Consider the following 11,820-nt stretch of genomic DNA (forward strand, 5'->3'; position numbering starts at 1 on the left):
ACCGCTACGAGGGAAGAGAGCATGGCTGGACTGGCGGGGGCTCACTACAGTCAGGTCTGTTTCTCTCAAACGACACACGCAGAATCCCTTCACGTCCCCTGGGGCAGCACTCCGACCAATCAGAAATAGGCTTGCTAATTAGAAATACGCAGCGATAAGATATACCGCGGGAGCTGCTCGCCACGCGTACCTGCTACGTACGTGGCATGTGTCAGGTCCACATGGGAATGTGCTGTAGGCATACAATACACACCGATTTCAGAGACTCGGTAGGGGAAAAAATGTGAGTTATCTCATTAAGAATTTTTATAATGATGACACACTGAAATGATTCACATTTTGGATCTCCTGCATTAAAAAAATAGATATCACTGAGATTAATTTCACCTGTTCTGTGGGGCACCTGGCTGGCTCCGTCAGGAGGGCTGTGAGACTCTCGATCTCAGGGCTGTGAGTTTGAGCCCCATGTTGGGTGGAGACTTTACTTCAAGTAAGTAAATAAATAACACTTTAAAATAGTGTAAACTTTGATAAATCACTAGCTTCTACACCTGAAACGTTTGGTTACCCTATGCATTCGCTAAGTAGAATTTAAATGAAAACCTGAAAAGGAAAAAAAAAAAAAAAACCCTCACCTGTTCCGTTTTCCCTTTTATACTGTGACTACTAGAAAATTTAAATTTACTTACGCGATTCCCCTTTGTGGCTTACTTGCTGTTTCTACTGGGCAGCACTTCTCTGGAACATGAATCCCTTGATGCCGTGGTGGTGATTCGTGAACCGGCAGAGCTCTCGATGGCTGATGGGATTAAGTTCCAGTGAGCAGAGTTCTCGGGCTTGCGGCACGTGGAGAAATGTTTGTGAAAATACCCAGCGGAGAGTCAGGGAGGAGGAACAGGCTGAGGTTTTCCAAGAAATGAATCCCGCGGAGTCAGGCAGAGATCTCAGGGAGGACTAATTTTGTATGGTCTGAGCAAGAGAAACTCCTCATCCGGGGCCAATGTGAACAGCAAATAACATCCCACAGCCTCTCAGCCGGTCCCGTTCCCAAGTCGGCCTGCATCCCGGGCCCTCACACCGAACTCCGCCGTTCAACTGTGGCCTTTGATGGTGTGTTTGTTTCCCTTTGTCCCACAGGAGGATGCAGATGTGGAGTGGAAATTTGCCCGAGCAAAGCTCTGGCTATCTTACTTTGATGAAGGAAGAACTCTTCCTGCTCCTTTCAATCTAGTGCCAAGTCCTAAATCATTTTATTATCTCATAATGAGAATCAAGATGTGCCTCATCAAACTCTGTAAATCCAAGGCCAAAAGCTGTGAAAATGACCTTGAAATGGGCATGCTGAATTCCAAATTCAGGGTAGGTGGCATGGTGTTTATGGGACCAGAGAAGACAGTGGGAGGGGGATGTGCTTGATTCAGAGGGTGCCGCTGATGCGAGGGAGGTCAGCAAGGGGCCCCCGCTTTTCACAATCCGCGGGCACATCAGTGTAAGCTGCAGCCCCAGCAGAGGCAGCCTGGGGTAGCTGCCCTTCTCCCCACAGTTCGCTGCAGGGGTGGCCCTACTGGGGGCTGAGCCACACTCCCATGGAGGCAACCACTTCGTGGGCCCCCACAGAGGAATGGCTCTTCCCAGAAAGTGCCTGGAGAATGATCTCCGGGAAGAAAGTTTCCCTTGCCCATCATCTCCCCCTCCTGAAGATTGTCAAGGTTTAGTAGCATATGAGAATCTCTGAGGCCCCTGGAAGAAAGATAGCCCCTATGAACTATAACTCAGGGCTTCCCAAAGTTGACCCAACTATATTCTGTAACCTGTAGTCATCCTACAGAACTAAGGTCCTAAGAATGGTGTTCTAAGAAGCCTAGCAGCCGTGGGTATATAAGCTTCGTGCGGGGCCTCTTTTCAGGGACAGTCTCATCTGTGCTCTTCACAGATGGCTGTCATATGTGTTGTACGAACATGTGTGTGTGTGTGTGTGTGTGTGTGTGTAGTATTTATTATGTATTTGGGTGTTTTGTTTTTGTTTTTGTTTTCCAGAAGACTCGCTACCAGGCTGGGATGAGGAATTCTGAAAACCTGACAGCAAATAACAGTTTTAGCAAGCCCACCCGGTATCAGGTAACCACCCCTTCCCCAGGCATGGGCAGAAGGGTGCACTCTCCAGACATGGATTTAGTAACTGGGCTGTGTCGGAGCCCCCAGCCCACAGTTCCATTCCTTCCTTCATTCCACAAACGTGCACTGAGTGCAAAGGATAGACCAGGCACGGCTACTCCCTAGGGATGGAGACGGGTTCCCGTCACAGCAGCATGTCCAGGCCAGTGAGGCATGGTGACAAGGAACAAGGAACACACACGTAAATTCGTAACCTCAAATTGATAAAGGGAGAAAGAAGAAAACAACAGGGGGCAAACAATGTGCGGTATCAGAGGAAGCCACTTCAAGGACAGGACACTTAGCTAAGACCTCAAAGAAGGAGGTAGCCCTGTGGGGCCTCCCAGGGATGGAAAGGGCATCCACAAAAGCAGGAGGGGAGAAGCCTGTCAGGGGAAAGTCATCCAGGTGCAAGGGAGCGAGACGTGGACTGGGTTGTGAGTAGGGTGAGGGAGAAAAGCAGACAGATTCAATATGCATTCTGGACAGACAGGCAATGGAGTGTGATGCTTCTCCACAGGGACAGGGTGCCCAGCATGACTCCCAGGTGTCTGTCTGAAGCGACCAGGCGGACATGGGTGTCTTCACGGAGCCCCTGACCTAAGATACCAGCCTGCCAAAGTCAGTTCTTGTACATAAACCTTAGAAGACTTTTTATGCTTATGGTCCTTTGCGTGGCTTTTGGAAATTAGTGCCACACCTCTCTATCCGTCTGAATCAGCCCATGAGCCAGTGATAAATGGCAACTTCAGGTTATTGATTATAAAAGTACAGGCCATTCGTTTCCTGCCTTCCCTTTCTCAATGATCAGCAGTTCTGTCCATGCTGATCAGGGCTTATCAGAGGTGAACTGGAAGCTGTCCTGAGCATGGCCGTCCCAGACGGAGCAATGAGACCTAGCATCTTCCAGGCGTAGGTCCCTCAAAGTATCTCCACCCATATTTCAGAAGCCAGTTATGCAGGTAGGAGCATTTAAGCACACAATTAAGAAAAGGTTCATCCCTCAAAGTACTTAAGAGTTTGATGAGAGGACACAGGCTAAAAACTAGAAACGGGCAATTTAATCGTGTGCAAAATTGGGCCTGACCAGTTTGATCTGCTTTGAGTTATGTTACAGCACAAATCCTTCCGTCAGTGGAGAGATTTTTATTGCTCAGCTTCTCAGAGAAAAGTATAGATTATCTGTGTCACGAAAGAGATAGAAAGCCCTCATGGGTAGGGTCAAGTCTCTGATGGGTTTCAAGAAGAATCAGCTGCCGAGATAAAGGAAGACTGATGATGTGGTGAATGTCCTCTACCCAGAATGAATCCTTTATGAACAAGACTGTTTTCAAAAGCAGCCTCAGGGTGATCCCATTTCTATCTTCCCTCACTACTGGCTGAGTCCCTGCTGCCATAAACATCCCCAAAAGCTTCCCACAGTGATTACAGAGATGGGTGGTAGTGAGCTTCGGGCTACTGATGACCTTGGGCAGCCTGCTCACCCCGTATTTTGTGATTCCACCAAGAAAAGCCCCTGGGCTATTTATTCAAACAGTTGTCACAGAAAAGAAGGAAGGAAACAGGGCCAGTACACCTTAGAGGGGAAGGATTGAGAGGGAGTGAAGAGGGGAGAGCCCTTTTTGCATTTGCCCATATACTCTGGCTCACCCCTGCAAGGTGAAGTCTGGGTATCTTCCTGAGCCATCATCTGCTCAGAAAGGAGTGAAATAAGAGATGGCAGGAAGGACGGGGTGCAGCCTTAGACACTAGCCCAGGTGTGATCTCACCCAACGCCAGAGGGAGAGGCAGTAGCTTTAACCCCATTAAACAGAGAGAGAACTGGGGCTCAGCGGTAAAGGTCCACAGCTGGTCGAACTCTCTCTGACTCACAAGTATAGTCCTCTCTTACTACATCACCTTTCCTGGGCACCCAAGCCTTGCGGAGAACCTGTCCGGCCTGCCTGAGAACATCTGGGCCTGTGGAACATGAGGGGAGGGGGCAAGGTATAGAAGCAGCTTCTAGAATGAAGGACTGGGGCAAGGGTCTGGCAAAGCCTCTTGTTTTCTTGGGCCCTGGCAGCCTTCCAAGTTGCACTACTTTCTTCCCAAAGCAACTTCCAAATGTGCAGGAGGAGCCTGGCACACTTCCTCTTCCTTACACGCCTGGCCGCACCCAGAGCCGTCACCTCCCTGAGGACGGATGGCTGGATGCATGTCCCTTACACTGTCAGCATTCTGAGAAATGCTGTAGCATCCCAGGGTCGTCCACATGCATGGAGTTTTTAAGATCGTTGCCTTTGTGTCTCTTCAGTAGATCTGTTTGGTTTTTCACACTCAGTGCGTGGGGGTGTTTCAGCTTGTCCATGCTTTGCCGTCTGGGGGTTCTCTGGTGTAAGGGAAGGCCGTTTCCTCAGACCAGAGGCTCTCTGTGCTGTGTTTTAACTTAGGCAATGAGGGGTCTAATGGCTATTTTTACAAAACCGACCCCTTGCTTATGCAATGTCGTGGGGGTTATTTTGTTTTTGATTTTTTTTTTCCCCCCAATCTGGGTTCATGTGAAACTAAATGGTGAACCAAAACCAAGATACTGATGAAGGGGTCAAAGTATTCCCGTCAAAGCTACTCTGTGACCTGCTCCAGAATCCAAAGTGCCTGTCTGCTGGGGTGCGTGCAGACTCATCCAGTCCTGCTTGGAAAGATGTTTTTCCTTCTCAGGCAAAGCAAACAAGCTGCACCTCAAATGCACCAGAGAATCCAGGCACAGTCTGTTCATCACACCAGCCCCAGCATCTAGGGTGTAATTCCTTCCCAAACCCAGTCCTCCTTTTCATGCTCTATGTGGCCTTTTCTGTAGAGACTGAATCAAACAGGATAGACAACTCACTAACAGTGACTCCTTCTGTTTCTGGTGTCTGATTAACCCTAGTTGAACACATGGCATGTCCTGGGATCCATTTTGTACCCTCCCCTTCCAAGCATCCCTCAATTTCTGTTTTCCTAGTTGGCAACACAACTCCCTCTAGGTTCTGCTTTGTGGACCATCTTCAACATCCCATCTGTGTCCTCTTTGTTAACATCTTGAGCTCCCCTGGCTGCACAGAGAGATGCCTCTCTTCCAGAGAAAGGCTTTCTATGCCTCCCCAGCACCACCAGCCTCCCTGGGAATGTGGGCAGGGGAACCACGAGGCTCCTTCCCTGGACCTCACTGTCATGAGGTCCGATCCCATTCCGATCCCTTACGCCTCTCACCCTCGTCCCCTCTAGTATTAGTCCTTTGGCCTGAGTGATGTCACTAGCTATGCTCATCTCCAGCACCTGCTAAGGGCAGGAGGGCAAGGTCAGTAGAATTGACACCAATGGGGACACATCCACTTGGGGAAAGTTTATTATCATCTTGAAGTGAAAGAATTCTATGAAAGATAGCAAGGGGACATCCCAAACCGATCACAAAGGAACATTCTTTTACCCTAAAGACAGTGAAGGAGGGGGGCTTTTGATGTCCATCTTTTCTGAAAACAGATATCCCCTCTAGCATCTGTGTTAAAGAGAACTTTGGGCCGTTTGGGCAGTTTCTAGCCACTTCCGCATTTCTGGGGACAAGACTGGCATCTTCTCCTACATACCTCAGGTTGTCTAACACGTACACATTGGACGGGAAACCTGGTGCCCATCAGGACACAAAGTCTCTAAGCGGATGCTAGGTAGCCACACAATTCTCCTTTAAGACATCTGTCACTCCTGGGAGTGAAGTGGGGGTGGGAGGAAGGGTAACGGGTCCCTGCTTGTCTGCCGTCCTCATGAGGTTCTGCTCATTCCATATTAAGCCCCCATAATCTTGATGCACAGTGAGGGGCTTAATAACAAACATTTGTTCCTCTCCCCTTGGAGCCACAGATGTGCAAACCTTAGCTCAGATGAGGCATGCCAGCCTTCAAGAATGGACCATGAGCACTCGTGACAGTGACAAGCCTGTGACCTTCTTCCCCAAGGAAGTTTTTTTAAACAGTTTTTTTATTGAAATATTCCCAAGGGTTAACAACTGAACAAAGCCATCCATCCTCCAAAATCTAGCTGAGGCTTCTGCCTGCATAGAAAACTGTTTTTTCAGGAACAAGTAGGTACCTATGAGTGGCCTGAACCCCTCTGACCAATGGGAACCAGTTCCTATATCCCAACCCCCAAAAGCATCTTGTGTATAACCTTTTCCTGAAGGTTGGAAGAAGCCCCAGCTTTGGTTTCCACTTTGGTTACATCTCAGATCTGCCACTTCCTGGCTATGTGACCTTGGATATGTCACCTCACAACACGAGCCTCAGGGTCCTCATCTATGAATGGAGACGACCTCTCCACGCTCACCAGGTTTCTGGAAGCATTCAGTGAGGTCATTTTGTCAAGAAGGCTAAGGGGACCCCGGTCTATAGGAAGTACTCAATATAAGTGTTTTCTTGTTTCTTTTCCACCCTTTCTCCCCACCTCCCAGAGAGCCACTCTGCACTAAGGGGGCTTATGAGCAGGGTCTCACCTATTCAAAACAAACGGAGTTTGAGGGGCACACTGTGTATTACTAATAAATGTACCATGGAATCTTTTAAAATAAGGGGTTGAGTCATGTTGTGCTACAACACAGGGTAAGACAGTGATCACGGCCGTATCTGTAGAAAAACTTGACTCAGCACCATTGCGGAACAGTGAACTCACCATTGCGGAACAGTGAACCTCCAGCTTATACTTCTACCCCATATATTTAAAGAGTCTTCAACTGAGGAATCCAGAAACTAAACAACCCTTAATTCTTGAGGTTTTCCTTCAAATGGCAACAAATGTTAACAAGATCCCCTTGACTTGCTTCAGCCTGAAAACTTGCAGAATACTTCTGAATGTTACCTTCAGGATGAATTCCAGATACCTGGTGGTCTGGGTTTTAGGGGTTTTGTGCTTCTTCCCTGAAAACTGGCTCAGGACAAAGCTGGTTTTGTATGGGCTTCGGAGTTCAAAGTGAAAAGAGCATTACGGAGTGCCAGGAAAGGCATCGATTCTTACCACTTGGGTAACCTGTCTTAGGGACTAGGAGAACGTCCAGGAGAAATCTAGCAGCGCAGTTTAACCACTAACACAACAAGACCCAGGCCTCTCTGACAGAGGGCAGCATACACCTTGCTCTCTCACAGTTCAGCCAAAATAAGATCACGACTCAAAGCACAGAGCCAAGGAGACTAGTACCCGAGGACGGAGGGTGGTTGGGCAGCAGCGGCCTAGAGGTGACACAGGGCTCCCCCCAGACGACCTTTGCCTAGTTGGGTTACAGTCCTGGAGTCACACAGCCTGGAGACACCGGGCTGAGGGCTTTGCCATCAAAGGCACTGAGAGAACCCGCAGCTGATGACAAGAATGGGCTCAATCCTTCTCTTTGCCATCCAGCCATCCACTTCCCTTGGCTTACAAAAAGCTTTTCCTGAGCCCACATAGTCCGAGAAAACTCGGTAACCTGCCTGACCACACACAGTACAGCCAGGGACAGAATGCATGTCCCTCCCATGTAGAAAATGCTGCCTCTGTCCCCTGAGTCCCCAGGTGTGAGCAGGCAACAGGAAGGGGTCAGCAAGGAGCAGGGAATCCCTCCCTCTCTGCCAGCTGCTCGGCCCTGGTGAGATTCAACATCTCAGCTATCCAAGTATTTCTTAATCCTGTGACTGCCCAGGAACCTTCCAACGACCAGCTGGCAAAATCCAAAGTTCACCTCCTGCCGTCTTTCTCGCACTTGGCTCTATTCTTGGTGTCTCTGAAGTGTTTACTCCTACCTCATTTGCTTCAAGAGCCTGTATCTGCATAATACACGGAAGCTGCAGGCCCAGCGCTTCCCCTCCAGCATGACAGGCACGCAGGCTTTTAGGGGAGTGGGATCCTGGCAAAGCCTTCTGAGGTCCCCCCATAACTGTTTCTGCCTCTGGTAGGAATTTTCCAAGGTAGAGTGGACCTGTCCAGCCTGGTCCTGACTCTGTGCTAAGCCCCGAGGAGAGGCCATGACCAGCTAAGGTGACAAAAAATGTCCGGGTGGAGTCAGGCATAGGGCCCTCAAGCAGCCCTCACTCTCCCTGGTTTGGCCTCTCCCCCTTGAGTGTCCTAGTCTCATGTCCCCGGGGTAGGGTCACTCTAGGGAAATAGTTAAACAGACACAGGCCCAGGTCCCACAACAGGAGAAGCACCCTGAGAAGAGAGGCACCGGGCATGGGAGCACCCCTAACCACTGAGCGGGCACTCGGCGGGAGTGGGGTGGCCATACATACACCATGCAGGCGCCTGCTTCTGTGCTTGGCCAGGCTTGTCTGACCCTTTCCTTGTGCTCCCATTTCAGAAAATCATGAAGCGGCTCATAAAGAGATATGTCCTGAAAGCCCAGGTGGATAGAGAAAGTGACGAAGTCAATGAAGGTGAGCTATGGGTTCCTTTCGTGTGGATGGGCAGTGGGCTCCCAGGGTTACCAAGCCGTGTTCCTATCCTGAGGCCCTGGAGGCACTCGCTTCCCTTGCTGGTTCGGTTGTGGGCAGAAGGAGGTGCCATGTGGCTGTGGGGGTGGGGCTCCGGTCCCCTCGCTGACTGTGTGCTGGGGCCACCACCACCATCCCCCCTGCTGCCTACAGCTGCCTTATATCAGAACCAGCCCCCCGGCCCGGAACCCTTCTCCAGCTGCCACGGTCCTTCCTGTTCTGTCCTTGTGTCCCTCTGACCCTCTCATGCCTTCCTCTTCCACTTGTAAAGACTCACGATTAGACTGGATAATCCAAAATCATCTCCCTGTTCAAAACCGGCTGATGCACAACCTTCATTCCATTTGTGCCACTGGTTCCCAGTTGCCAAGTAATGTGACCCTACTCAGACCAGACCCCAGGGATCAGGACCTGGTTATCCCTTTGGGGGCAGGGGCTGGTAATACTCCTGCCTAGCCCAGCAATGGCTGCCTCGATTCCCCCACCGTGTCCCACGGGTGCAGGGCGACCCAGAATTCCTCATTCCGCGGGTACACATACAGAGAGCCAGAGGCAGACTGGACCCCTCTTTCAGATCCTGCCACCATCCTGTCTCCCTTCTAGGCTGTCAGAAACCTGACAGCCTGCAGTGTTTCTGGAAGCATTCCCCCACCTTGGAATCACATGCTAAAAATGCCCATCCCAGACGGCACCCAGGCCCAAGGTGTCAGCATCTGCAGGGTGGCACCTGGAGGCTGTGCATTTTGATAAAAGCCCCAGGTCATTCTGATGCACACTGAGGTTTGCAGACGGCATCATTTTCACCGTCTGGGTGATTTTCCAGGCCATTTTAAGCAGTTACTCTTAAGCGAAAAGCAAATTACCTTATACCAGGTCATTAATCTTCATGAGACACACAGGACAAATATTTGCTACCTGGAAACAGCCTTCTCCATGAACGAAGGCACTCAATGACCTCCTCCTCCATGAACGAAGGCACTCAGTGTCTCCCTTGCTCAGGCCACAGGGACCTACTGGAAGAGCCTGGTCACTTAGTGACCCTCTGCTTCCTACTGGAGGTTCCAGGAGGAGCCTGATCCAGAAAATCACCAGCGGCAGAACTCACTCTTGGGCTGACACTGTCTGGGGACTGAGTGGCAGCCCTCTAGCTGCCCCTGTTGTGGGGTCTGGAATGTAACACTGCCAGGTGGCCTGATAGCCACTTCGAGCAATGTGTCCTTATGATCAACAGGAACGTAGCTCATCACAAATGGTGGGGTTGCCAGGGGTCATTATACCATGTAACCGGGGTGCAGAAAAGCACCCCACGAAAAAGAAAGAGGGGGTGTATGTGTTTGTCCAAACTGGCCAGCTAGTAGCTTTAAGATCTTTGCATTTTCTGTCTGCAACACATATGGAGAAAAGAGATAGGATAACATGCTCCCAGGCATCGGACTCCCATTTGAGGGCAAGTCCAATATCTATGATATCAGAAAAAGTTTTTTTTTTAAAGATTTTATTTATTTATTTGACAGATCACAAGTAGGCGGAGAGGCAGGCAGAGAGAGAGAGGAGGAAGCAGGCTCCCTGCTGAGCAGAGAGCCCGATGCGGGGCTCCATCCGAGGACTCGGAGTTCATGACCTGAGCCGAAAGCAGCGGCTTAACCCACTGAGCCACCCAGGCGCCCCTCAGAAAAAGGTTTTGAGTCCTCTTTGTAGCTCATGAAAAGATGGGCACTGCCAAGGCTTTTGACCCATGTGGTGGCTTTGACCCATGGGTGGATTTGACCCATGTGGTTCATGGTAGAAACCAGGGCAAGTTCCCTCCTGGAGGCTCCTTGCTAGGGAAGGAGGTAGTGGCCTCGGCGACACAGCGTGGGACAGGTGCTTGGGGTGGACCCCTGCTCCCATCAGGCTGCTGTGTGCCCCGTGCCCAGCCCATCCCTTCCCACTCAGGAGTTTCTCATCTGCAGACGATGATCCCAGAGCACACCAGGGAGCGTCATGAGGACTGTTCCAGTTAATGACAGTGTTGCCCTGAGTCTTGAAATCTGCCTTTAGTGGCTCCGAGGCCAACATTCTACCATGGTATGAGACAGGCGCTAGGAAGGCACAACCCTGCTCTCGACCCCCTGCCTGTCTGAAACCCTTCACAAACAGTCTGACCAGGAATGGGAGGAGGAGGAGGATGCTTTTAAATGGATGGATGAGTCCTTCAGGGCTAGGAGTTAGGTGGGACTTAGGTCAAAACAACCCTTGTCCCCTCACCTCTACCCTCCGTGGGCCGGCCCAGCCCTGACACTGTGTTAGAAAGAGGCACACCCCAAACATATGTGGAAGGAGCCCCTTCTGCTGCCCGTGCTCACCACAAGCTCCTCTGTCCTTGCAGGTGAACTGAAGGAAATCAAGCAAGATATCTCCAGCCTGCGCTATGAGCTTCTGGAAGAGAAATCTCAAGCTACTGGGGAGCTGGCAGACCTGATCCAACAGCTCAGTGAGAAATTTGGAAAGAATTTAAACAAAGACCACCTTAGGGTGAACAAGGGCAAAGACATTTAGCAGCCCTCCTCGGCATCTGTGACTTCTACCAGCATTCCCAGGCCAGGATGGGTTTCCTAGCCACCAGGCCTGGCAGGGAAGGGGCCCGGCACCCCCTCCTCCAGGACACTAAGGGGACCCACTGGCTCCGTCCTGAGCAGACGAGCTGACGTGGGCAGCATCATGGCCTGCCTTGACCCAGAACTGTTATGAATCTAGGCTGTTGGGTAAGAAAGGCCAGCACAGGAGGAGGGGAGGAAATGTCCCTCTGACACGTGTGAGACCTTTCGTCCAGTCATAGGGACACGTGTCCCTGTGGTCAGTGCAGGAAGAGGCCTTCTTGGATGCACACACGTGCCCTCCCACAGCACACGGACGGCATCCAACTCTGTGTCCCAGGAAGACAGACCACCTCACCCCACGCACCCCTTCTCACTCCCTCCCTTCCACCCACCCTCATCCCAACAGAACCGGGAGGTGACCTGTGATCTATTCTTAAGTGCCAGACGAGAACACAGACAGCCTAATAGCAAAATAGTTCTATTTGTTTATTAAAAAAAAAATTAAAAAACTTTAAATCAAAAATTGTACTGTAGGTAGCACTGTTTAGAGAACAACAACAAAATCCAAATGATGTATTTTTACCTTTATTATGATTATCTTGTATTTACTATTTTTACCT

The 11,820-nt window shown here is 50.4% G+C and overlaps 1 protein-coding gene across 1 annotated transcript in view; it reads left to right on the top strand.

Annotated features, from left to right (window-relative positions):
* The window catches only part of TRPC7 (transient receptor potential cation channel subfamily C member 7), a 148,017-nt gene extending 136,858 nt beyond the window's left edge, over positions 1-11,159 (top strand). The window contains exons 9-12 of the mRNA XM_044227302.1: positions 1,138-1,359; positions 2,038-2,118; positions 8,489-8,564; positions 10,990-11,159. Of these exons, the coding sequence (XP_044083237.1) occupies positions 1,138-1,359; positions 2,038-2,118; positions 8,489-8,564; positions 10,990-11,159 (549 nt within the window). The remainder of the gene's footprint in view (positions 1-1,137; positions 1,360-2,037; positions 2,119-8,488; positions 8,565-10,989) is intronic.
* Positions 11,160-11,820: the final 661 nt, after the last annotated feature.

This window comes from Neovison vison, chromosome 1 (genome assembly GCF_020171115.1).
Source record: "Neovison vison isolate M4711 chromosome 1, ASM_NN_V1, whole genome shotgun sequence".
Lineage (NCBI taxonomy): Eukaryota > Metazoa > Chordata > Mammalia > Carnivora > Mustelidae > Neogale > Neogale vison.